Source organism: Boleophthalmus pectinirostris, unplaced genomic scaffold (genome assembly GCF_026225935.1).
Source record: "Boleophthalmus pectinirostris isolate CB_2022bp ecotype Guang Dong unplaced genomic scaffold, ASM2622593v1 HiC_scaffold_23, whole genome shotgun sequence".
Lineage (NCBI taxonomy): Eukaryota > Metazoa > Chordata > Actinopteri > Gobiiformes > Gobiidae > Boleophthalmus > Boleophthalmus pectinirostris.
Genome location: NW_026571207.1, coordinates 17,896,063 through 17,923,986, shown reverse-complemented (window position 1 = coordinate 17,923,986; position 27,924 = coordinate 17,896,063). Strand labels below are relative to the sequence as shown.

At 38.1% G+C, this 27,924-nt stretch overlaps 1 protein-coding gene across 1 annotated transcript in view; it reads left to right on the top strand.

Annotated features, from left to right (window-relative positions):
• The window catches only part of slit3 (slit homolog 3 (Drosophila)), a 189,925-nt gene that overhangs the window by 146,099 nt on the left and 15,902 nt on the right, over positions 1 to 27,924 (top strand). Inside the window, exons 10-28 of the mRNA XM_020923596.2 lie at positions 2,391 to 2,462; positions 3,447 to 3,518; positions 5,359 to 5,430; positions 8,466 to 8,609; positions 9,081 to 9,244; positions 10,930 to 11,080; positions 13,319 to 13,393; positions 14,430 to 14,573; positions 15,175 to 15,318; positions 17,658 to 17,821; positions 20,026 to 20,158; positions 21,475 to 21,543; positions 21,621 to 21,692; positions 22,269 to 22,340; positions 24,601 to 24,672; positions 24,776 to 24,858; positions 24,932 to 25,012; positions 25,664 to 25,788; positions 27,036 to 27,133. Of these exons, the coding sequence (XP_020779255.1) occupies positions 2,391 to 2,462; positions 3,447 to 3,518; positions 5,359 to 5,430; positions 8,466 to 8,609; positions 9,081 to 9,244; positions 10,930 to 11,080; positions 13,319 to 13,393; positions 14,430 to 14,573; positions 15,175 to 15,318; positions 17,658 to 17,821; positions 20,026 to 20,158; positions 21,475 to 21,543; positions 21,621 to 21,692; positions 22,269 to 22,340; positions 24,601 to 24,672; positions 24,776 to 24,858; positions 24,932 to 25,012; positions 25,664 to 25,788; positions 27,036 to 27,133 (2,007 nt within the window). The remainder of the gene's footprint in view (positions 1 to 2,390; positions 2,463 to 3,446; positions 3,519 to 5,358; positions 5,431 to 8,465; positions 8,610 to 9,080; positions 9,245 to 10,929; positions 11,081 to 13,318; positions 13,394 to 14,429; positions 14,574 to 15,174; positions 15,319 to 17,657; positions 17,822 to 20,025; positions 20,159 to 21,474; positions 21,544 to 21,620; positions 21,693 to 22,268; positions 22,341 to 24,600; positions 24,673 to 24,775; positions 24,859 to 24,931; positions 25,013 to 25,663; positions 25,789 to 27,035; positions 27,134 to 27,924) is intronic.

The window sequence follows — 27,924 nt, the reverse complement described above, 5'->3', positions numbered from 1 at the left end:
AAATTGAGGCAGTAAATTTAATGTGATTGGAACGAAGAAGACCGGTGTAATCAAATGTCTAGGCTTATATGGAAAGTTTGTTAACTGATCATTGCTAAGTCTGTGACATTAAAATGATTAATAATTTTACTAATTATCAGTCCATTTAAAATTCTTTGTATGTCAGTTGAAGAGCTGTTTCTATACTTGAACTAGGCAGCATAAAAACTCCATTGTTTTGAGTAACCCCTGCTCCAGAAAAGAAATTAAAATAGAATACATAAACCAAAAAGTAAATGAAATGAAACCTATTTTTAAACAGTATTACACACAAATTACTTATTTTATTATTTTATTATTTATGAAGTATTTTCTTACACTGTATTCATTTCTGCATGGACATGGGTGTATTGTATCCCCTATAGTTTTCTGCCCAACAAGAGGTCATCACGGCAGGTCACCTTTTTTACAAGCACACTCTTATTTATGCATCACAGCTGTTTACCACATAATATCAGAATAACACATTGGTCCTTCACTTTACAATCCCTATTGATTTTTTCTCAAAGCTAGCAGGAGTAGTTTAAGTGCTAACAGATGTAACCAAGGACACCTCCAACAGAATGCATGGGATGGAGACTAGAGGTCAGGCACGGATTCAGGACATGGTGTTGACTAAAGAGGAGCAAAAAGAACAAGAATGGCGGATTAGTTCACATTTATCATTCTGACAGATGACCCTGCGTCTGGCCTTGGGACCTCACCACATCTACTGTTTCTCCAATTTTGTCTCCCCCTTATATTGTACGCCACAGTCTCCTTGCTACTGCTTAAAAAGGAGACAATGCATACGCGGCATAAGTGGAACGTGTGGGCCAGAGCATTAAGGCATTTCCCTGAAGTAGCCATAAGGATCTATGAAATATAATAAAGTAACTCAACCAGGACAATGTAATAAGTATGCAATGTCCAGGGTAAGTCATTAGTCCCCATTGGTACTGTAGCATTAAACACTGACTAGGCATAATTCTGGCTGTGCTCCACATAGTGATATAATGCTATACCTCATGCCACAAGATTTCACACGTTCAAAATGGTGTGAGATTATTGTACCACAGGAGCACAATATTATTATCAATCAGTCAATATAGCTTTATTTATCCCTGAGGAGAAATTTGTATTCAATATGGGTTAGGTTACATTGTAAAGCAGAATATATATTTAAAAGGCCCATATTATGCTATTTTTTGATCTTATAATGTTTTTTCCTTATCAAAAAAAATAAATACCTGGAGTTGTGTTTGTTTTCGTTCACATGTTTAACACACAAACCCTGAATATTTAGACTAAGTTCTTTTCTCGAACTGAAAACACTCTGTTCCACCTTGTGATGTCATGTGGTAATACAGGAAGCTCCACCATGTTTTTAAACCCCATACACCTAGAATCATGCGTAATCTCAGGCCTAGATTTGCCAATCTATACTGAAAAAAGGTCAAAGGTCTGACACAAACTCTCACAAGATGGAGCAGAGCATTTTGAGCTTTCGAGATGTTGACAGACTAACAAAGGATTACTCAAACATGTGTGAATGAAAAAAAATACAACATTCTAACATGGTTTAAAGCTTATACAAATCAATTTTGTGTAATATAGGACCTTTAATCATCATTTGGAGCTGATGGTGTGTCTTTTATTTTGGGATGTATGTCTGTTTCTCCCAACTATAACCCAAGATATAAAAAAACAAAACAGGTGGTTATAATGTTTTGCTTAAACATAGCCTCAGGAACACTGTGGTCTCATCATGACTATATACTATGACAATCCAAATATAATACATACAAAATTACAATTGCAAAATGAAAATTGTTTCGGGACCTTAGCACCACTGCCAGTTTCACCCGCTTTTTATGTACAATTTATGCAGCGAAACGTTTCATTATTTTTGACTGACAGCAAGTCTGATACTGCCAGTTAGTTTTGCCTGGAAACATTATTTACATTGCAGCACCTCCTGGACACTGTGGTCACATTCATTTGGTGCATGCAGGAAATGGAAGTGGTCAGTGGGCCAGAATTGGTTTGTTGGACTTGAGTTTTCTCACAGTAAAGTTCCCCTGTTTCTGAAGGAGGCAGGTCCTACGTAAGCTCATTATTATCGAGCTGAAAAATCTCTCTCTATATTTCACACAGCATGACCTGGAGTGACCCCTGCTGTAGAGCAAAAAGCAATCTGCCCTAAATGCAGTAGTTATTGTTTAGAACAGGCACTGTTTGATCTCCATGCTCCACTGGGGGCTGTGGGCTTAAGTGGACTTTGTATTGGGTGTAATGAATATTCAAAAGAAAGTTGACTTTTCTCATTCATAGTTTCAACCATTGACTCCATTTTTTTTTTTTCTCACCAGCCGTTTGGAGCAAAACCTGATCAAAAGTGTCCCACCAGGAGCCTTCACTGCCTACAAGAAGCTCAAGAGAATGTAAGTTTGTTTCATTTAATAAGTAGTATGAGCCACACAGTTTCATGTGTGACAGAAGATAAATAGTTGCAAATTCTATAACCGTATTAAATATTAGTGGCCCCCACTGATTTGATTTCAACAAGTTTATGTTGATAAATGTGAATTAGAATTATTAACAGCAATACTGTTTTTCTTTGAAACATGAAGATGAAAAAAGGGCTTGATGGTTTCGTGGTGGATGATCTTATTAAAGTTGTTTTGATTTAAGACATCTATGTATTAAATATTGATTGCGATAACATTCACACATACCAATAAAAAATATTAACACAATTCACTTTAAATTTAGCCAATCTGTCTTTTATGTTTTTACATGTTACCTAATAACCATTCAATAAGGTAATAAAAAAAAAGCTTCTGAGATAGTCACTAGCAAGTGAAAAAGTAATTTGAGCAATGAATGTTTTAGACATTGTTCAATTGATTCAGTTCTCTAAAGTCAGACAGTCTCTTATGTTAGACCTGGAAGGTGAAAATCTTCTAGTGTGATGACTTTTTTATAGACCTAAGCATGTCTATTCTAAAGACATACTCTCTAACACACTTCATCTCTTTACATGATGAAAAATGCCCATTTCATGCAAATGTTAAAACGCCAAACTTATGTGAGCTTTTAAGGTTACCCTCTCCCCCCTACTCTACTCTTAGCCACAGATGGGCTTTTTAACCTAGACAAAAGCCTTGAATAATATATTTTACAGAGTTACAAGTCCATGACATGAACTGCACTTAACATAGCTACGCTGCCAGTCTTCCTCTTCCCCGGCGCGTCCCTGTCCATCACACTGCAGCCTCATTTACTTTACATTCTGACAGTTTTTTACAGTGCTGTCCCCTTGCCTTGACCTCTGCTGATGTAGCCTCATGATCATTTGTCACACAGTTCACAGTGAATGTGTATTACAGTAATGCGCTCATCCCCTCTCTGTGTCTCTCCCACAGCGACCTGAGTAAGAACCAGATTTCTGACATTGCTGCCGACGCGTTCAGTGGCCTACGTTCCCTCACTTCACTGTAAGTATATGACAAGCCCTGCCAACTGTCAAGTCTGACTCAGACACAGAAAAATTCTAAAAAAATTGCATTTTTAATCAATTATACTTACATAAAGATGTTATAAACTTTACAGATCAATGAGGGAAATTACCTGACAGTACTTATATAAATATTATAAAAAACAGTAACAAAGATATAGGACATTTTTACTAACATTGGAAAGATATATCAAGGTTCTACCTAGGTAACCTACAGATTTGTATTATGTAAGTAAATAGTATATATAAGAGATGGGATAAGTGAATATAATGCTGAGATAAATATGGTGTTTGATAAATAAATATGTTTATTATAGTAAGAATGTTGTCCTGCATTGTTTATGAAATTTGTTAATAGTTCCAGTTGCCTTTATTAAAATAGTAACTTATCACTAATATGGAGAAAGGGGCTATTTCAATGTTGACATCTGTGCTTCTCTAGTAACCACTAGCATAACATAAATTCAAGGAAAATGTAATTGAAGTGAAACTCTAATGTTACTGTTGTTAAAAGTTAAAAATTCTGAAAATGGTGGTCATTTTACCACCCATATTTTTGACATTGCTGCTGATGCATTTAGCGTCTTTGCTTACTTCACTGTACGATAAGTCATGTTACCTGTCATGTCGCATGAATGAATACAAATATTCACCAGGAAGTCATGACATTTCTGGACATTTAACACACAAAATATTGGAGCTGTCCAATGTTGACACAAGGCTGCGTGTTTACAATTATAAGCCATGTGTCCATGCGTCTCCGAGGGCGACTGAGATAAGAACATGAAGGACAGTTTAATTTAAATCAGTTTGGAGCATGGAAATTAGACAGGCAGACAAGAAGGGCCAGACAAGGTGAACTCTGCTGAACATACACAAGTCAGCAAGTGCCCTGGCTCCTGCTGCAGAGGCCAGCCCAGGCGCTGTGCCGCAAAACATAAAACTGCTGGACTGAATTAAATACCTGCAACGGAAATAAGGAGATCGACTATAATCTCATAATCACACAAGAGCAATGGGCTAAAACGTTGTTACTGGGAGAAAAAAATCTTTATTTCTATGCTGTGTGGTTTTAATATTCGGACCATAGGTGGGTGTCATCTCCACTAACAACTCAACTTTTGATTGATTAGTTTTATCTGGAACAAGCAATGACTGTATACCCCTTTCTGAATATGAAAGGGACCCTAAGATAAAAAGAACATAATATATTTAGAAAGCATTAAAAGATTCTCACATATGTAAATGGATTTCACAGATGTTTACACTGGATGCCCTTTCTGTCACTATCAACCACAGTGGTTTGTGTGAGTGAAGTTTGTTGCCCAGAGACTCAGTGGCAGCATGCACTTTGGCTGAAATTTAAAACCGAGTACCCTCTGATTGGAGGATAAAAGTTCAACTTCACCACTGTCGCCTCTAGCAACCAAATAATGTTGGAAATGAATAACCAAGGCAAAGCATTTTTAGTTTGCATTCTCACTTAAAGGTGCACTACGTATTCTAGTGGGAGTATCCAGTACCTGCTTGTCTCCATGGAGACAACTACACTTCAAATCTGTGGAGAAACAAGCCCGATCACTGTAAGAATGTATGCTTTTCAAGGTGTATATTAGCAAGATATATATTTTAACACAACAAGCAGGTAAAAAACCCTTTACCAGAAATGTTACATCTGAGAATGGAAATTACTTTTGAACCACTCGAAAGGTTTATAGTAAATCACTGCAGTACCTGAAAGCACACTGTATGGTGGTGTAGGCAAAGGTAAGAAAACTCCTGATTGATAGTGTTTTGTGTTCTTGCTCTGTCCTGTGCAGGGTGCTGTATGGCAACAAGATCACAGAGCTGCCCAAGGGACTGTTTGATGGACTGGCCTCCCTGCAGCTGTTGTAAGTACTCTCTGTGCACTCTGTAGTAAACCTGTGGATAGATCTACGCACACTTAAGACAATAGCAAAATACATTATTTAGAGAACACTGAGCAAAACAAACTATTCTGCATTGTATTATGTGGGACAATTCAGATGTAGATGTTAGAAATGTCTTCAGCCATAATGTAAAAGCCAAGTGTGTCTGTCATTGCACCTTTTCAAACCATGAATCCAACAACCTTGTAAATTCATGAGCATTATAGCCGATGGTTTGCAATGCAAGACTGCATTGATATAACATTTACCATATTACCATAATCTGAAGCGCTGAACAATTGTGCTGTCAAAGCGTATGGTCCAATTTTTATTATTGCAGAATATTTTGTTTTAAGGGTTTGGTAATATTATATTTTTATTGAAAACATTATGCCTGATCTTGACCATTTTCATTGCAAAAAACTTGGACCAACTTTTATTAAAACTGAATTTATTAGAGCTATCTATCTTCTCCTATGTCTTAAAGAAAACACCTTCAGCAGGCAAGGGTCTATTCCCTTATCTGTGACAACGTTATCAACATCTTGATGGCCTATTTATTGCTACATATTGCTGTGCAAGTAATTTGACATGCTTCAGAACTGTTCTTCACAGTTCTGAAGATGGCTTGCAGCTAGCAGCCGAAACATGTCAACAAGGTAAACACACATTACTGCATTGTCTCTAAAAAGAACCCAAGAAGTTAAAGTATATAAGAAGACAAAATAAAATTTTTTTGCTTAATTTGACACGCGACACTCACAGGTTTTGGTATCATTACTGAACAGTAGCAGCTCTGGTATAGTCCCTCCTCATGCATTAACCTTCCATCTGCTCTGCATTGTGTGTCTGCAGGGGTCTTCACTAAATGATCAATTTGAATCAAAATGGTGCACTGAGGTAAAACGTGATGAAGAGTTGCTGTTTAATTGTGACTAGTACTCACAGTGCAGCAGTTCGGAAGCAAAGAGAAAGCCTCCGACTTCTATAATGGCTACATTAGTGCTATACGTGGCATATGGTGCTCAGAAATGCCGCAGTCCAACACAGAAACAGCTAATGCTCAGGTTTTTCCATCGTAAAGGGAAGTGAGCCAAAGAGAATGAGGATGAGTGGATCTTACACCAAACACCTTTTACAGCAGGCAGAGGCGGGTCATTAGGATGCACGCTGGGTAGTCCCACACTGGGAGGGGGCAGCAGCGTAGGCGGGGGTTAAACAGATAGATGGATAGTGAGGAGAAAGACAGCCCGTGTGTGATAAGGAACAAAGTCAAAGCAGCATGCATAGGAAGGGAGGTGTAAAATATGGTTTAATGTCTGAAATGACATCATTATTTTCCCCTTTTAAATGTATGCACATTTACATACTATTTTATGCATTCAGATTGATATTTTCTGACATGATACAATGTAATGTTTCAAGGCAAGTGCATCAAAGTACATGCGCCACACTATACTAGTCTGGACATAATAATTTTGATAAAAGTAATATTTATGATTGTCTGCATGTCTCAAGGGATTCCTGAGAGTCCACACTTTTTTGTTATTGGTTACATTCACCTGTCACCTATGTAGAGCTTAACTGAGGTTGGTTCAGTAGGAAGTGTGGGATGGAAAAGTATGTGTATATGACCATAGGGTTGCATTAAACTAAGAAGCACTGTATAGCGATACAATGAAATCCTTTAATGAAAATTATCCTTTAATTTGTTCAAGGTTTATTTAATTCCAAAAAGTCCTACAGATACATGTCTTTGTTTCTTCTTTGAAAAGCATTTATTATTATGATGATGAATATTCCACCCCTACATTGCTGTCAGGTATTCATAGCCAATTGCGTTCAACCACAGTGTAATAATTGAAAAGCCTATTGTCTTTGAGCAGTAAATCATGCAGGACATCAGCTGTCATGGGCGAAGATGTGTTTATTGCTTTGTATAGCTACCAGGCCGCTCTTTATTATATTGTTTGCACTGCTTTGTTTTTAGTGATGCAGTTTGAAGTAATTAGTTCCCCCTGTGAGCAGACTAATGAGGCGTGAATGTGGCGCAGAGCTGGATGTGTGTCTGGTTGACGTACCTGTGTGCATGTGTGTGTGTGTGCGTGTGTGTGTGTGGAGATTGGCAGGTATTTATCACACTGTTGGGACGAAAATCTGTATACCCACTATACCCACTCTCAACACATGTCCTGTTATGGGGACAAATATCATTTCCCCATGATGTGATATGGGTTAAATAGGTTCTGGTTTTGACTAGGAGGTTAGGTAAGTAGCAACTATGATTAAGGGTTCGGACTAGTCAGCATTCAATCTAATGTCCCCAAAAAGCATGGAAATCCAATGTCATTTCATCAGCAGTATGAAAAAGTACAAATTTTGAATCTCAATGGGACCTCCTTGTTTAATACAGTTTAAAAATATGTATAATAATAAAAATGTATTTCTATTGGTCATCATAGTGCAAGTGTTTGTGGCTTCAAACATGCAAGACCTTCTCAAGTGCCATCTGATGTTAAGTTCTACTAAAAACCAAACAAAAACAAAAAAGTATTTAGTTTGCAGTAAAGCCATGGACTCTTTGGTGCAACAGCTAACAAAGTGCAGATACATTGCCCTCTCCCTGTCATTTACCTAATCCCTCTATCACATTTCTCATTTCCCTCCTCCATTCTGGCCGCCAGCCCATTCCACTAAAACGTATCAGTCCAAATTAAATCTTCACCTGTCCTCTTGGTGTCTCACTCTATTATTCCATCCATCTACAACATTCCTATATTCTCTCTCAGCACCCAAAGTAAAGCACGATATTTCAATTTCACCCAATAGCAGGTATTTACAGTTTCACCAGAATAATATAGGGTCTGGGATCAGAATATGTCACAACCAAAATTATAATAAATGAAGAGAAGGAAATATATTGAATTGCCTTGGTGTATTTTTACAACTTTATTCCTTATGCATTTTGTATGTAAGAGCAGAATAATAATTCAGTTATTCATATGGATGTGTTTCAGGTTGTTGAATGCAAACAAAATAAACTGCCTGCGGGTCAACACCTTCCAAGACCTCCAGAACCTCAATCTGCTGTCTCTCTATGACAACAAGCTGCAAACCATCAGCAAAGGACTGTTCGCCCCACTGCGCGCCATCAAGACTCTGTATGTATAATCTACCTGTATATTCATGACACTGCAGTTTGTTGTGTTTCAAGTTGGCACTAGGATTATTTTACGTGTTTGCCAATTTTGTTCAGTGATGACAAAAGAAAAGATTGAGCGATACACAGTCAATTTGAATAGTTATGATAACATGTTTGGCATGTTCGTTTTTTTTTATGTATTTCCTGTTTTGACCTCTTTAGAGCATTATTTTCTTTATGAATTTGGATTTAAGAGTATAAACTAAAGAAGGATATGCAATCTATAAGGAAATCTGTGGTTGCAAAATATGTTTATACTAGCCTCACCCTGTCCCTGTGCCTACATACAAGATCAGAATACTAACAGATCTCCATTAAATAGCACTAAAAGTGGCATTTTAAAACAGATTGTGCAGCACTAGTTGATGTGACAAGACATTGTGTTCCTAATTGTTTTTTAATTGTTCTGTTCCTTTGTCTTGTCTTGCAGTCACCTGGCACAGAATCCGTTCATGTGTGACTGTCACCTGAAGTGGCTGGCTGATTACCTCTTTGACAACCCAATAGAGACGAGTGGGGCACGTTGTAGCCATCCCCGAAGACTGGCCAACAAACGCATCAGCCAGGTCAAAGGCAAGAAGTTCAGATGCACAGGTAATTCTAAGACCGTAGCTAGCTTGTTCCCATATATCTACGTGTTACTAAAGAAACAATAGGCACTGGCTGGGTTAAAGGGCCTATATTACACCATTTTCTGATGTATGTTATAATGTTTCCTCATCAAAAACATACCTGGAGTTGTGCACAGGTTTAACACACAAACAAACCCTGCATATTTAGTTTAAAACACTCCACCGTCTGATGTCATGTGATAATGTCCTCCACTGGGTGTGTTCTTTGACTAGAATCATTTGGACAATTGACAGTCTACTTAACAAAAGGTAAAAGGTAGCTGTTAATTTGAAAACTACCGCTTCATGACATCATACAGAGCATTTTGTTGCTTTGTAGATGTAGAGAGACTAATAATAAAAGATTACTCAAAACATGTGTGAATGAAACAAAACACAACTCTTGGTATGTTTCTGATGAGATAACAGCATTATAACAAAATTTTGCATAATATTAATAACAATATCACTACTACATACAACTCCATTTAGTCCCTATATTAGAAGTGCGAGGCCAGCATACACAAAGCTCCACAGCCTATCTCTGTGGTAGAATAGAATCACTGTTATTTTCTTTGATACGAGCTGCGGGTCTCACTAATTACACTACAGGCCCATTCACTTCACTGACACAGCACAATAAGTACCTCGCCGGGGAGCAGTGCAGGCTGTGATCGCCCACTTGTGTGAGTGGATAGATCTATATGAATACATACACTCCCTAGCCTCAGTGTTTCTCCCATACCTTTTGTTTTCAAATGGGTTTTATATTGCTCAATAAAAATGCTTCCAGACACATGTTTTGTTCAATAATACACATGCATTAGCTTAATTAGTGTAATCATTGTTGCTAATTGGTCAATAATGCAGGAGAGGAAAACAAAGAGAAATATTATTTGCCAAACAGATACACTGAAATTAATATGATTAAACACAGAGACAAGTTTTGGCTGTGTTCTTTGCTTGGACCCTTCCTCTTTGCCGTACCATGCCTTGCACCTCCTCTTCCTCTCTGGACATGTCTGGACATATGTTGGTGGGCAGTTCTTCCTGTGTGGATCTGTTGTCTCTGCTCACCTGTATGGATGGACCCTGCCCCCTGACTGACTGCTGATTGGCTCAGCTCACTGATTTGCCCCGCCTTCTTCCTGTGTGGACCTACCTTCTCTGTGCAGCTGTCTCTTGTGCTTGATCTAACCATGTGGCCCCGCCTACTGTGACCTCACATGGTTCCGTCAAGCGCCAGGGACCGCCCAGCACACGCCCACCTGCATTTCCTAGCTAATCACAGACCTGGAACACTTGGAGCTGTATATTTTTGTACAGTGTCTGACGGACAATGCTCAAGTATGATTTCAGCATTAGTTATACTGATGGCAGGGCCATGAAGGCATTGCCACTCAATCAGGTACCTGCTATTTGCCTCATTACACGCACATAGTCACCTCTCAACATCTGGTTGCATCATTCCTTCTCTATCCATTAATAAACAGTGACATAGCAAGGCTTTACAGGCACTTAGCTCTAATAGTCATACTATATGATATAAAGTTTCAATTTTGGATTTAATTGTTCGTGTATACAACAGCAATAATATGTTTATAGAAATGTGTTTTCTGGGAGTCTTTAAAACAAATAATTGTACCATATGGCTTTTGTGCTCTGCAGGTCAGGAGGACTACCGCAGCCGTCTGAGTGGAGAGTGCTTCCAGGATTTGGTGTGTCCTGAAAAGTGTCGCTGTGAGGGCACTGTGGTGGACTGCTCTAACCTCAAACTGACCCGCATCCCCCCTCATATACCGGAACATACCACCGACCTGTAAGTCACACACAGCTGGTAGAACTTGTACTTTGCTATAGGCACTTGTTTTTCGAGGCAGTCATGCTTTTAAGTTCATCCGCTGACTGCAGCTTTACAAATACCACGCACTACCACTGAGTCAACTTTAGAGATTGCAGGGGCATTTCTAATAAAAACTCACTTATTGAAATAGGAACAATTGATGGAACAAATTACAATTTACAGGGCCACTTATTTCTGGGAATCCACACTACGGAAAAGAACATTCAATCAAAGATTTTATTTATTTATTTTTTTACATCTAACAGAGCCCTGTCCTTGTCAAAATGTGGACAATTCTTCTTGAGCTTTGCAGATTGTGTGGGGAGAGTCCACAGTCACATTGCAGACATGTCTGAATGTGTCTGTGCACTGGTCTTTAGAGTGGCATCATGCTTGTCACTTTTCATTCTGAGCTCCTCCAGCTAAATGTGTCTCAGCAGCCATTTCTATCTAAGCCTAGTCCCCATGGAGTCATCATCGTGTCTGGAGGAGGTTCCCACACTAGAATACTGAACAGTCCAGCGCATCAGGCATTTAACCACCTGAATATGGAAAGAGCATTGCAGATGATAACACAATATAGAAACAACATAATCTCCTGATGCGAATAGTTTAACACATCTGTATGCATGTTGGATTGGAAACAACATTAGTGTGTAGAAGGTGGTGATAGATAAAGGATTTCAAGATGATGTTTCACTAATCAACCTAAATTCCTGTCTTTTATTCACAGGCAATATTAGACATGAAAATTTGATACAATCAGTGCTAGCATATTTTTGCAAACAGCAGCATTGGATAAAATTATTTTGTGACAGCAGAAGACCTGAAACTAGTTTTTGATTTTCTTTGTCCAACATATTAGGGAACAAAATGCTCACTTGTTGTTGTAGCCTCTGCCTTTTGGTAATATATTGAATGAAAAATCTGTGCCTGTTATTGGTTTTCTTGATTCATGAATTAAACGTGATGTTTTGCTTGAGCTGTTGGTAAAATAATATGGTAAGGGAATTGTGGAACATTTTTGATGCACTATAAGTTTATGTTTTCAGAAAATATGTAAGCCAGTCTATAACAAAACCAGGCTTGTGCAGCTGTACAATAGAGGATCACTGCAGCATGGAGCGGCTAAGTAGTTGTCAGTGAATTACTTATAGGCATTAGTAGTGTAATGGTGAGTTCAACCCTGGCTGCCACATTAGATAAGTACTAATGTCAGTTGTGCATACACCATTTAGCCTCACTTTCAGCCTGGATTGTTGCTTTTGCATCCAAAATTCTCTCTTGCATTTTCCCTGCATCCACTCCCAGGGTGCATTGTGTCAAGCAAAAATCTCGGCTTCGTCCTTTACGCCTGGTTAGAGGGCACATCAAGTTTCGACTATTTTCAGCAGCAGGTTTTTGTTGACGATTTTTCTTCAAGAACAGCCAATGGGGTTTCTTGAAGGCCACACACTCAGTCATCCTTGTGTGCCCTATGTAACCTGCCTTATCAGGGGAAATCAGCAAGGACTGGGGCACAGCTACAGGCTTGTGTGTGTGTGTGTGTGTGTGTGTATATAAGTATACTAAGAGATAGTCAATTGCATTTAAGAATAATAATTCGTTATGCAAACATGGCTATTCTCAAAAAACTGTTATGATGCAAATCTATGACATTTCAGTGTATATATATTCAACATAAATATTAACCAACAAATAAGGATCTGCACCGTTATATTTGATGGCTGCATTTTTTATGTATATAACCTAATATTGTGGAGTAGTGGAATGTTCTCTATAGAACATTGTCCCAGATTGACTTTATCGGCTGTGATCTGTCCACCTGTATCTCATCAAAAAAGTGTCCCTACAGCTAAACTTTCACTATCTCCCTTCACTTTTTATCTCCATCACACAAACACCCAAAGTGCACTCTTTTAGGTGCACCCTTTAGTACAAATTACCTCAATAAAGCAGATGTCGAGCTCCTATCTCCCAGACTGTTTTCCCTTGGCTCGGGGCAGTTTGTGTATTGATGAGTGCATTGAAAAGATTCATTGTTTCTCTTGTCTTCGATATCTCTCCCTCCTCCTTTATGTGTTTTAGTCTTTGTTTTAGTGCAACCACTAAAGGCCGCTTTACCTCACCCACAGTGCCGCCATGTTTTGAGTTCAGCCTAAATGTGTGTATGTGATGGAGCGATTCTGATTTTCTCCATTTCTCTCTCTGTAGGCGGTTAAACGACAATGAGATTGCTGTTCTGGAGGCGACAGGAACATTCAAGAAGCTGCCAAACTTGAGAAAGATGTAAGTATTTCTTTAAAGCAAGAAGAACTGGAAGAACAAGAAAGCTGGTTAAAATGTTGTCAAAAAACGGCACAGTGGAAAATTGAATACACTAGATAAGTCTAAAGCCATACTGTGGAACATTCCAGGCAAATAATATCCCAGGTAGCGGACGCACCAATATAGACTAACATTAGATGAATATATATATATATATATATATATATATATATATAATTTTTTTTTTTTTTTACATGCTTGTGAAACCTTTTCTGATTTTACCACCAATATAGACTAACATTAGATGAATATATATATATATATATATATATATATATATATATATTATATATTTAATTTTTTTTTTTTTTTTACATGCTTGTGAAACCTTTTCTGAATTTTAAGCTCATTTGATTTCTGTCTGATATGGAGAGATACAATCTGACCTCTGATCACGGTTGACTCTAAGGAAAATTTAAATTTGTTGAAGATTGAAGAATAGGAGAAAAGTTATTAGAATGTAGAAATAAATTGAAAGGGCGATAGGCAGCGAGGGTGGAGGCAGGTGCAAAGTGGATACAGCGGAAGTGCATATTCATTGTAAATGGAAGATGGGCCTTCAGTTGAGATTTACAGTCAGGCCTTATCAGCAGCCTCCTCTAGGTGAGTGCATATGTGTGTGTGTGTGTGTGTGTCACTGCCAGATAGAGAAAGACACAGCAGAGACTTGTGCTTGATTTATTGGAGAGGAAATTGCTAACCATCTAGCAGTGTCACTGACGGTATAGATTGGCTAGCACTCATTTCCATTTCGCTCCTCTCAATGCTTTCTCTCTGCTAGTTCCTCTTTGCAATTCTACCCCCCTATCTTCCTGCACCACATCCTTGCATCTGCTAGTCTTAATTTTACTTGTGTCTGGTGAAATTTGCTAATGTCAATATCAAAATGTACAAATTGGCAATTTAGTTGTATTAATTGTTGATGGTGATATAAATCTGTTCTAATCCTAATATAACAACCATGTCTTGTTTTTTGTTTTTTTGTTTTTTTTTGTAGTAACCTGAGCAACAATAAGCTGAGGGATATCCGTGAGGGAGCATTTGATGGAGCAGGTGGAGTTCTGGAGCTGCTGCTGACCGGGAACAAACTGACTGGGCTTCAGGGACGCATGTTCAGAGGACTCATTGGCCTCAAAACACTGTGGGTCTCTTGTAAACATGATCATAACAGAACTTTCTATATATAATTTTATTTGACTTATACAGTTAAAGGTTAAGCTGGGGATACATATAGTTACCCCTCTGGTCAGACTAGCCATCATAAAAAGGCTAATATCCAGTTAGAGCTTGTGCCATTGTACCAAATCTGCAGCTAATGTTGCCTGTTTATCCTCAGTAATGACAAGCTAAATGCTATCATGTTTATATATGCCGGCTAATGACTCGGTAATGGCATCAGGACAGTCTCTGTATTATGTTAAAGGGCTCCCTGCTCCAGTAATAGCCTTGCTAACTAGGTTAGCTTGTCCCAGAGATTTCCAGTGCTAACTAACTAAGTTAGTCTGTTCCCAGATGATGTAGGTCAGAAGCTACTGTATTGCATTACAGATTACAGCCCAGGTTTAAGAAAGCAGTTTTTATCTTATTGTTTTATATGTTTTGTTATTTTCCATGCAATGCATAAAAATTATGTATATATTCTGTATAGTTTAGAACATAATTCGTACAATGTTGTTTGTTTGTGTATTGTGTTGATTTGAGTCATGAATTTTCTAATAGATATGTAATTGGATTTGTCACAGGATGCTGCGTAGCAATCAAATCAGCTGCATCGACAACAGCACGTTCACTGGTCTGAGCTCTGTGCGTCTTCTGTCTCTGTACGACAACCGAATCTCCAGCATTGCCCCAGGAGCCTTCTCCACCCTTCACTCCCTCTCCACAATGTGAGTTCAGCCACATTTTCTACCTGTTTTGTTGTGTTTATCCCATTCATATCAGCAACAGACCTCCCCATCCTTCATTCGCTATCCCCTAATTTTTCAAAGTCGAGGCCCTGCTGTGGAAGTTATCTGGCACGCACCCACCCACACAGACACACACTCGCTCACATGTTGCACTGTGGATAGTGTTCTCCTCACAGATGCTCTCCATCATTATCGACTAGATTGGTCCGGATCCCAGGACATTTGTTATCAGAGCTATATATATCTCAGCATCTGCAAAGCCTCACACACACACAAATCAGGCAGGCGTAGCATCTGCAGTCTTTGATTGGAGCTTCCTGTTGATGCTCACACCTGCTGTGACCAGGACATGTACACAGCCTATTTAGTTGTGGAGCAGGGCAGGGACTTTGAAGTATGTTGTTTGTGTTTTTGTAGTTATTTGTTTTCACACAGAGGATGCGCAAAGTTATAACAAACCAAAACTCACCAAACAACTTTCAGTTTAGTTGAATCCAATTATCTAAAAATGCCTGGGCAAAATAACAAAATACATTACAGATATTAATAATTAAAAATTATTTTATTGTTAAGCCACTTGCTTGTCTCCATAGAGATGTCTGCCTTGAATGTTCCACGGCATGACATTAAGCGTGTTTATCTCCATGCAGACAAGATAAGTGACAGGTCAAAAGACAAAAGACATGCCTGTACTGGAATTAATGGAAACGTGATACGTTTAACATTTTAATGGAGACTAGCAGATGGATGACACCCCAAAATAAAAGTCACATAGTGCACCTTTAAGGAACAAGAACCAATGTTTGCAGGCTACAATGAACAAACCTTTCAAATATAAAACTTCACAACATCTATTTCTACTTTTCTGTCCTGGAAATAAAGATATGATATATTGTAATGTAATGTACTTCTGTCACGACTCTTAAGTGCATAGTGTCTTTATATATGCAACATAATTCCATAGAGTTATACCTGGTACATTGCTAGTCTACTGTTGCTGTCCCTGCTTCTTGGCCCATTATTCCTGTTGTGTTGATACATTTGTTTCTGTTCTGTAACTGCTGAACTCACCACTTGCTGTAGGAGCTTGACATCTTTGTTCTTCTTTGTTCTCTTCTGCCTCGTGTTTTTCACTATGCCCCACTGTGTACATGTCATTTTCATTTCAAGTTTTTGTTGTATCGTTTTGAGACGAGGAGTACCAGCAGATAGGACACATTGTGCATTGTGACATTACATAGTTTTGCTCAGTGGTCCTGTCAGTGATTATGGATACAAGAATAGAGCGATAAGATGTAGATCCTTCATCCCTGTCATTGTGGTATATTAGTATTCATCTAACATCCCCTCTGTAGATTCAACATTGTGTTTCTCTCGTCTGTAATATCTACCTCCTATAATACATGGGTTCCCAATAGAGTTTGGTCATTTAATTAAGAGATTAAAGTCGATGAAGAGGAAGGAAAGGATTTGGCTTAAGCCTGGTTGCCATGCAGGGAGGTCAATTCATTACAAGGAAATTAGAAAATAACTCATCCTTATCTTTAAGCAGTTTTAATATGAAGTGCACTAATGTACAGTGCATATACAAGTTTTATGGTTTAGACGAGGGGATAAAAAAGTCCAAAACATTTAACTGAGGGATATGGGGATAAAAATTTAAATGTGATCTTATCCCTGTGACAATCTGGTATTTTGGTCATATATGCATTTATCATTTCTATATTTATTGCAGCCATTTGCTCAAACACAGCCACCCACTTGTTAACCTCTGTAAGGCTCTGAGTGAGTGCTAGCAGGATTCACAGCTAAGTGTGAATAAAGAAGCAGATGTGTTTTTTTTCCTAGGCAATAGAAAAATACAACGTACATGAATTGTGATAAAACTGAAATCATGATATGGCTCCAAGAAAATCGCCCACCCCTAAATCAGGTGCCTTGTTCTTCTTCGTTTTACATTCAGACATTTCAAATTTTCGAAATAAATGAATAACACTGATAACCTTTTCTTCTATTCACTTTTGTGGGCAAGCCAAATAAAATGCTAACCTTTCTTCTGTGCCTTTTTTTGTTCCTCTTCTCGCTGACCTCTTCTAACATTGTCTTCCAATCTGATTTATTTAAATGCAGTGCACTCACCATTGTATAGAACTAGTCCCAAGTGTACCCAGTTTTCCCAATAAATATTCATACTAGCTGATCTATTATCATATAAAAGCAGTTCTTTTGAGTGGCCTATTTTTGTCTTGGTTGCCTTGGGAAAAATCATTGTGCGTTTGGCATTAAGTTATTCATTTTTGTTTTTCTTCCTTTGACAGTAACCTCCTGTCCAACCCTTACGTGTGCGACTGTCATTTGGCATGGCTAGGGCAGTGGCTGAAGAAAACCAGAGTAGTGAGTGGAAATCCTCGCTGTCAAAAACCTGCATTCCTCAAGGAGATCCCCATTCAAGATGTGGCCACGCCAGACTTCACATGTGATGGTAAAACTGTAAACACTTGAAACTTTTTGCATGCCCTTGTGTAGCTGCCATCTATTTGTAGTAGTAGAAGTAGTATTAAGTATGCAACATTTTGAGGACTTTCCTCATTCAAAAGATATAATATTGTGTTGTGAATTGTCACTAACGGTTCTATATTTATCATTTTGTAGTTTGTAGTAGACGCAGTAGTTTTGTCTCAACGTATCTTTTTTTCCCTCCATATCTGTAAGCCTCTTTGTTCCCTCTCCCCTCAGACTCGCTTTGAATTCATTACACTTTTCTAATTTCCTGTAGCCGTGCTGCAACCATTTAGTGAAAATGAGTTTGGAAAGTAGTTAGCGGGTTGGCTCAAGCAAGAAAAGATGGTATCGGATCTTAATATTCACTAATGCATCTTGCACACACAATGTCACACAAACTGCTCTTAAACTCAGCACAATTCAAATAGCTTGATCCCTATCAGGCAAATTGTTCGTTTTTATCAGAGCCAGTACTCAGGGATAGAATTTTTGTTTGAAATTTGATAATCTGCCTTACCGTGAATACACAAGTTTTTCTTTCTAAAATTAGATTTTTTTCCCACTCAGTCTACAATTAATCCAAAATTATACAAGGTAATCATATATCTACAATATTATACAAATGAATATGGTGAGCAATTTCCATTTGTAATTATCTGATATATATTTATTTACAATTTCACTTCATTTCTTGTTCTTTTTTTAATGACATAGCAATGTTACATAATATGTTTGTGTCTGCTGTAATCTATGACACTCGTGGATCATTATGTTATGTTCTATTCAATGTTTTAATTGCAATATTCATCTAAAAGAACTTCATAAAGGAAACATGTCTGTTGACGTCTGTGTTACAAAACTGCAGTGTCCAGTAGAAGGTGATGTTGTCGTAAAGTAAATGTCATCACAACAACGGGACAAAAAGTAGTTTGCATCTCTAATGGATAGCTGCAGATTGAGTTTGCAAGTTGCTGATTTTTTTTTCATTTGTACCAAGGTAGGTGTAAACCGGTGGCAGTAAAAACCTGAGTTGCTCAGAAAATGGCGTTCTAAAAAATAAATGATTAAACATGCACAAATCACTTAAAATACAACTTCGGCAACTATAACATGGTTAAACGCACTGAAAATCTTATTAGGTCTGCTTCAAAGCAAATACTAAACCAGATTATGTAACAATTATTGCATTATATACAGTTTTTATATTTATATTTATTGATATTCCAGCTGTTATTGCAGCATGTATAGGCCTAACGTACATCTCTGATTCCCCCTGCCACACCATTTTCAAGAGTGATCACAAATTTTTGTTAGCCATAGACATCAGAAAATCCATGAAAATGTAGTCTGAAAAACGATAATGTTGATTTCTCTTGACCTTTTATCTGACCAAGCATAGATTATATATAAACAAATATGACTTACTTTGATACACAAATCTGTACACCCACATAAACAGAAATGTTCTGTACTGTTGTGATTGGCAAAGAGTCCCGGGCTTCATTATCCTTCATTATGGTTTTACCTCAGCTTGTTTTACATTTGGGACTATTTCAACTATTTACACACTGCAGTGCTAGATAAAAATCACTCAATTGTTTGTGTGTCACGGAAATGAGCAGCTTTAAGAGCCAAAAACAATAGTGTATTGAGTGATCATTCTTATCTGTAAACAGTTACAATTACTTGGAGGTTCCTTGTCACGAAATGGTTTATTTAAATAGCTATTTTATGACTTTGATTTAGACAGTATATGACCTTACATTACATGACTTTTTGCAGCATCCTCGTTTTCACATCTGTACGGGATTTCTCAAGTCATCTGAGGTTTTTAATATCTCTGTGACCTCCCTTACATGCATAGAGCCAGATGTTCGAACACACAAGAGTCGCTGATTTTAACAGTCTCTAGTCATTTCATATGGATTATAAAGCACTCCAAAAATGCTGAGTGGAGAGTTAGATAGAGTTACCCCAGCGCCACATGTCAAGTCCTCATCTATCTTTAAATTGCATCTTTCTGGGTGTCCTTCTCTCCTAATGTGTCTTTAACTCCAGTCTTGGCTTTGCTTGTATCTTTCCACTTGATTTGGTAAAAATATAAAACCTTAACCCTAATCCCTGTCTTTTCTTTTAGCTATGGTTTGTTGCTAATATCCTGCACTGCCTCTTGTGTCTCCCCAGGTACAGAGGATAATGGCTGCCTCCCCATAGCTGGTTGTCCGGACGCCTGCACGTGCTCAGATGGCGTGGTGCGCTGTAGCAACAGAGGGCTGCACTCTCTACCCAAGGGCATTCCCAAGGACACCACCGAACTGTGAGTTTTCAGCATGCATATGTCACAGTTATTGCCTCTTTGAAGTAGATACTTGGTCAACAGTACCTGGGAATGTTGGATACAGAATGGATGTGGTTCATGCTTATTGTTTGCAAAAATGCTGAGACGCAAAGTCATAACCACAGGAGCGTATAACAGTACTGCAATACTGATGCAGCAGTTTGCCATCAACTTTGAGAGGCGATGTAGGGGTAGTCCGCAATGGTATTCAAACTTATTCTATGTATATTATTATTTATATATGTAAGAACAGTATCTAAGTAATATACAATAAAGATTTTTGGGGTTACAAAACACTAAGTCGATGTATTTAAGGGCAAAAGAGCTCATTGGCATTTATATAAAAGTGAGCACCAGCCAGTTTTCTATTTTACTCTATTGTACCAAGGCACCAATGATTTTTCAGTAAGTAATAGCAACACAGTGAACTCTTGGAAAAAGCATGTAATAAGATGGAGGAAATTGATGATTCGCAGTCTAATTCAAGTCATTGTTTTTTTTTAAAGAACAGATGAAGACATTTTGAAGAAGAGTACCTTTAACACATTGCAAATGCCAAGCAAAGTTATTGTAAATGCCAAAATCGACTTGAGTATGATTGCATGCCATCATTTAGATAAAGCAAGTGTAGAGGTGTAGTTAGAAGCAAAGGTGAATTATTCCTCCCATTGAAGCCCTGGAGCTGTGAAATGGGCCGCTGTGTAGTTAGGTCGGAGCAGGGTCAATAGCAGTGATTAGGTATTGATCAGCTTGAAGAAGACACTCAATCATACTGATGCATGACCTACTTATGACCCGAGAGAAAAGAGGCTCAAGTGCAGGCCGGGGGACCAAAAAGATGGGTGTTTCTGAGTATGATGGCGTGGAGTGATTGGTAGGCCAGTTTTTTAGTTATAGCTGCACTTTGAGTAGACACTTCATTAAAAACAAATGATTGAAAGGGCATATACATCCTTGGTCATCATAGATCATCTGGATTTGTTGACTGATTAATTATGTGGGAAAAATGTCCATAATTTTTGAATTATTGAAGTAAATATATGAGGTATCATTGGATGAAGGTGAGTGAAAAATCCATTAATGTTGTACAGTATTAAAAAGGTGAAGTAAATAATTCTGTGATGTAAGGAAGTAAGGTGGCTCTACTGAACAGAATTTAAGTGAAAGTGTCTCATCATTGTCAAGGTTTCCTCCACGCAGGCTCAAAACTGTTAAGATAGATCTGAGGTATTCATAGCATTATCATAGTACAAGCAGAATGAAATGAACACATAATTTTGTATCTTCTTTTTCAGTTATCTGGAGGGCAATATGCTGACATCTGTGCCCAAGGAGTTATCATCTCTCAAACAGCTGCTATTGGTGTATGAGCCACTTTTATAATACTAAAATGTGGCATAAATACAGTGTGTGTGTATTTCTGACAGCTGTGTTTTGACAGGGACCTGAGTAACAACAGCATCAGCATGTTAGCCCCATACACCTTCAGCAATATGAGTCAGCTTGCCACACTGTGAGTACAATGCGCTTGCACTTACTACTACAGCTGCTATTGTCTCCGATTTAGATACACTCTTGGATTAGACAAAAGGGCAAAAGATTTTTTTTCTTACCTGAGTGATTTCTGTTCATTTTTTTTCTTCTTCAAATAAATGAAAATTGAATTAAATATTGATTTCCTGAATAAGACTTAATTTTGCTTAGTCAGTGAAAAAAAAATCTGTTTTTACTGACAGAAAATTGTATGTTTTTCCAGTTATTTTTGATAAGGTGGACTGCATGCTATAATGATGTGTGACTTTCGTATCTTAGATGCCTCAGATTTGCTGGGGGCATTTTTATGTGTAGTACTTCCTACCCTGACATTTGAGATTTGCCTGCTCGGTAATTCTCCTGTCTCTAACCTGTGGCTACAGATTTTGCTAGAGTTACTGCTGATCGAAAACTGCAGTGTCACCTCATCCTTCTTGCACTGCCTTTGTCCCAGTACCTCTGTTATATTTTATATGGAAGATGTTGTGCTGTTTAATATTGTTTATAAATAAATAATAACTGCCAGTTCTGACCTTGTGTGTTTCCTGTCTTCCAGCATCCTGAGTTACAACCAGATTCGATGCATCCCAGTTCATGCTTTTGACGGACTCAAATCTCTACGTCTTCTGTGAGTAATGCATATTTATCAAATTTATTGCTTATATATATATATATATATATATATATATATATATATATATATATATATATATATATATATATATATATATATATATATATATATATATATATATATATATATACAGATTATTATAAATAAATGAAAAAGTTAATAATGTTTTCAAACAGCAGTTAATAGATTGTGGGACAACATGACGAGAATCCCTATAATTTAAAATGGACCGAGGGCACAGGTCAGAATTCAGTTGTGGAATTTGCTGTTTAACTGTCAGATTGCAGATTGTTGACCTGCTTTATGGATAATATCTCTGTAATTACTGGACATATCTACATGAAACAACATCAGACATTTCTGCAGAAACATCTTCCCTGTCAGCATAAAAACTATCTAAAAACTTAAAGTCAGGAGATTTTGATTTGTGGAACCAAACCCTAACAAATAATGATAATCAACATTTGTGGGTCATAGGTTTGGATATTTCAAAAACAGAATTATATAGGTCCCTGTCCTCCTTCTGATATTAATGCAACCTGTTTAAATTTAGCCTTGTGTGAGCTAATGTAGTCAACTAAATCAAAGTTGAATTACACCTTATGGTCACCAATATACAACCACCCCAAATATAGTATGCCGTATACCCCTGTTTTTATATCCGCATGCTGTGGCTGCTCCTGTCCACTCCTCCGTTACATTGTCTCCCCATGCACCCCCTCCTCTCCCTCCTCGGTCCAATGTGGTGTTTGATGAATCGACCTTCAGCCTTAGTTTCTCTCTGTCATCCATCTGCTTGTCCACCCTCTGTCTTCCAAACCCACACACACAAATACACACACAAGCACACACATACACACACAAGGTGCACAATATAGCTGGCCATTTATCTATTTCTCAATAAGGAGAATTCGAAATTGACCGTGTTTGTGGCAGTGCTAGAGATTTAGCGTTTTTAAGAGCATTAAAGTCCCATACCATAACATAAGAAGAGCTTAGCTTATTTTCACATGGGCAAGTGATCAAAAATCTGAGAACTGATCACTGTCCACCTCTATAACCAATATGTGATTAACTATTATTGAGAAAAATGAAAGCTTATAATTTCCAAAGCTGATAAAACATACCCATGTGAACATGTAGGACTGTTTACTCACAGGTTCATGTGCCAAAAAGTCTCAGTGGCCTCCTGTTGTCTGCAAACCCTATTTTTACATAAACCCCAAAACACTTAATAACTATCAGATTGTGTCTCTTATGGTGCATTAACCTTGCAGAACTTTTGAGATCCGGTTTTATATTTTGCTGCTTTTTTACTTTCATTTTACTTGATGTTTCCATAGGGACTGGTCCCTCTCTGCCCCCACGTAGCAACCAGTTGCCAGTCAGCCATCACTGTCACTTCCTCATTACTCACAATCCCCTCTGGGCTACTGCTGTTGGGACTGTTATACCACCAAATAAATAGTTGCACAAACACAGAATAATGCATGTAGAGTATAATAGTATAGACTGGAGCAGATGAGAAGGACAGCACATAAACAAGAGGCTCAAAAATAATTGCAGCTTGGACTCTGACCCAGACTGGCAAACAGGTTTCCAATAGAGGTTGGCTTGATAGCTGTCCCCTGCCACTGCCTTTCACTCTAATGGAATGTGAACTTATATCCAGCAGGCGACACACTTAAATGGCCAGACAGAAAGGATACGTGCACACGCCTCAGAGAGTCCTCCGGGACGGTGCACACCAACTCATAAAGAGCACAACAGCCAAAAGGCACACAACTCCAAACACACCACCACTCTACTGTTACACACACTCCTGGTGACCATAGGAGACACTTTATATTCTACACAGAGACCAGCAGAGGCCTTTATTGAGAATATGAGAATAAGCTTTCTGTTTATTTTGTGTTATTCCTTCATACATATTTTATTCATTTTCCATTATAGAAGAGGCTGATGATGGCATGTCTGTGGCTGAGGAAACACAAATAATTTGAATAATTTAGCATGCAGCAAGTCTCTGTGAACTGCTGTACAAGACCACCATAACAAGTCTTTTTATGCTCTCTGTTCCGTGTTCTGTAACATGTCAGTAGCATGAATTATTATCTTAAAATTAATGGTAAATGGGCACATTTTTATTATACGCTTTTCCACCTTTAAGGCACTCAAAGCTAACATATCACTCAGGACATAATACTGTTTGGTGTGTATGCATTTACACTGGCCTTGTTTGGTTTGATTACAGAACCCTCCATGGTAACGACCTTTCAACTATACCAGAAGGAGCTTTCAACCACCTTACATCGCTGTCCCACCTGTAAGCAGTTCACAGTCGTTTTCACATTATGCGGTTATGTTTTATATGGTCAACACAACTCTGTTACAATTGTATTTATTTATTTATTTATTTTTTCCTTTAGTGCTCTTGGAGCCAATCCCTTGTATTGCAACTGTGATCTGCGATGGCTCTCTCAGTGGGTTAAGGCTGGCTTTAAGGAGCCTGGTAGGAATGTTAATGTCCCTCCAAGACTGTATACCACACCTGTTGTGTTATTTATCTGTTCTGTTGTTTCTAGGCATTGCGCGCTGCACTGGACCTCCTGACATGGCTGACAGGTTGCTGCTCACCACGCCACTGAACAGGTTCCAGTGCAAAGGTAAATAGCCTCATTGTCATGCAGCTCAGAGCTCCTCTCTTCTTGTTAGTACATCGACCTATTTTCCATTATCTCGGTGAGCATTAATCCCTGGATTAAGGCCGACAATCACACAGCATTGTATTTAAAACTGGAATAAGTGGCTGCAAAGAGTTGTCAGTTCTGTCCCTTTAGTGAATTAGTGGCTTTTAGTTCAGCTAGCTGCAGTGCAGATGTCCACAAAGAATATTAAGTTCATGGTAATGAGGTTTATAGGAAATTAGGTTACCACCAAACCACCAAGAAGGTTTTTTTTTAATTAAAACATTTTACAAAATTACAATATAATTACTAGTGCAGCTTTGGCAATGTAACTTAAACTGTAAACAAGTCAATGAAAGATGTCTCTTTCATTGGCTCTTTATGTGATTCATGTATCACACAAAGAGTTGTGGTAGTGCAAAGAAAAAACAATTTACACGTCATAACCGTAGTGTCCTTGTTGAGTGCTGATTGTGTCATTTTTAGCTTGTACTTCAAGACAAGGTTCTGGCTAAAAACACAGTGATATCTTTGAGTGCACTGAAAAAAGATCCAGCTTGAGCACATATTTTTGTTTTCCTCCTCCCTTCTTGCTGTTGTAACACCATGTTTCTTCTCTTTGTGCCTCAGGTCCAGCTGACATTAGCCTGATGTCCAAGTGTGCACCCTGCCTGGCTTCTCCCTGCCAGAACAATGGGACGTGTGTCTCTGATGCTGCTGGAGTGTACCACTGCACCTGTCCCTATGGGTTTAAGGTGAGCCCACTGCTGGAAATAACAGCGAAAGCCTTTCTGGAACTGAATGTTCTCAGAAATCTAAAAACCTTTATTTCTTCTGGGAAATACAACATTTGGGGTAGTTTTGCTTTTTTAAAATTTTTATAAGGTAATCCTGACAATAGGTTAAATGTTTGCAACTTCAGGGCAATAAACAAAAGTTTGCATTTTATTCTAATACAGTAGTTTTGGAGATTCTGTAACTCAGCACTGGACACATTTAATGAATTTGCTTACTTTTATGAAGTTAACTGCTCTCTTTGTCATAATCACATTCTTATAAAGTTCAACAGTTTTTTATTCAGTTGTCCATTATTCTGGCAGACACACACACTGTAATTGATATGAATCCAGTAACCACAAAAAGATGTAACTTTGCTCCTGGACCCATGAAATTGGCTGTGTGTGCAGAGATACGGGAGATGGATAGCCTTGCTGCATAAGCCCGTGGTATTAGCAGTATTATCAGGCTTAGTCGCATAGCTCGCATGCATAATGTATCTACCTGTTCGTCAATAGAGAAATGATGACCACAGCTGGCTGCTCTGGGGGTATTGACCCATCAAACAACAGTGGGTGTAATAATTGTCCAGACCCTTGCATTAGGAAACATGCAAATCTACTACCCAAGGGGCACGCATTTGCATAGGGGCTTGATATGTATAGTTACGAGTGCAAGTGTAGAAGTATTTAACTATAGACTGGACAGTTTGATATGAGTGAGTAAATTGTTAATATTGTAATGTTAAACAAGTATTTAGTTGGCAAATTACTATGTCAATAATAATTTATGGGTCTGATGTCTAGTACAATATATCTCTGCAGCAGTGTCAATACCCATGCCTATAATTGCTGGATTGAAAGGTTAATGGGCCTTATGCAGTGTGTGTACCACTAAAATACAGATACCTGCTCTTTATGGTAATAGTTTTGAGATCAAGAGTAAGCTGAATGTATAGAACAAAGATCTGAGAATTGTCCTTTAAAATGACAATCAACAATAGCCAACTGTGAGTGTCAAAAATGAAGAGAGCCCACCTGCTGTGTTAATAGTGTTTTTTGTGTTTTTCTCATCTGCCACATTAACATACTAGCTGTTCCCTGAAATGATAGCAGCTCATCTTAGACAAATAGGACCCGACGTGAAATTAAGGGATAATTTGTTTGGGTTGTGTTTAAAAATCTATTCAGATATTAACTGCCTTGTGTTGCTTGCACTGCCCCAGGGTCAAAACTGTGAAATTCCCATCAACGCCTGTGTTAGCTTTCCCTGCGCTAACGGAGGAACCTGCCACATCGAGCCAGGAATAGAAGACCACTTCAGGTAACATGGGCTCTGCCAATCACCAGATATTATCCTAATCTTAGTTTAGACACATAAGAAAATATGAAGTAATATGAGCACAATCCTTGAAAACCCTTTAACTTGGCTCGTGCTGTTTAACTGGACAATGCATTAGACCAGATAACAACTGACTGACGTGTTGATGCTTTTTCCATCTTGTGTGCATGTCGGGAAACGGCCAAGGAATCCCCATTTGGTCTGTGTTTTAAAGCTCCGACCTCTTTGAACTTACCTGTTAATAGAGATGGTCATTGCATGCTTTACAAATATTGAGAAATGACTATAAATCAGAACATTTGGAGTCACGGAATGACAATTCAATTCTGTTTAGAAGTAGGGCTTTATTTAATAGTATCGAACAGGAACCCATTAGCATTTTAAGTGCTAATTATGTTGCTGTAACCGCAGCACAAACCACATGTACCTGACCTTTCCCTTCAGGTTTATTTACCAAGAAAAACTCCCCATGTTACATTTGTTTACAGGAATCCAATGCTTTTACTTCACATAGTATTCAATTCCCTCTAGAGATGCAGTCTGAAAATTGAGACAATGATGACAATATATTTTTTTGTTGACACAAATCTTTGGCCTTGAGTTATTGCAAGTGCTGTACTGCAGTGTCTCGCTGCTCCAGTAGAAATGAAGGATGGGTCAAATGCAAAGAATTAATTAACCAGAAAAAGCCTGGGCATGAATGTATGACGCTTTTGAAAATACATTTCAATTGCCCATATTTCTCCAGATTGACAAAGGGCAATTCCTTTTGA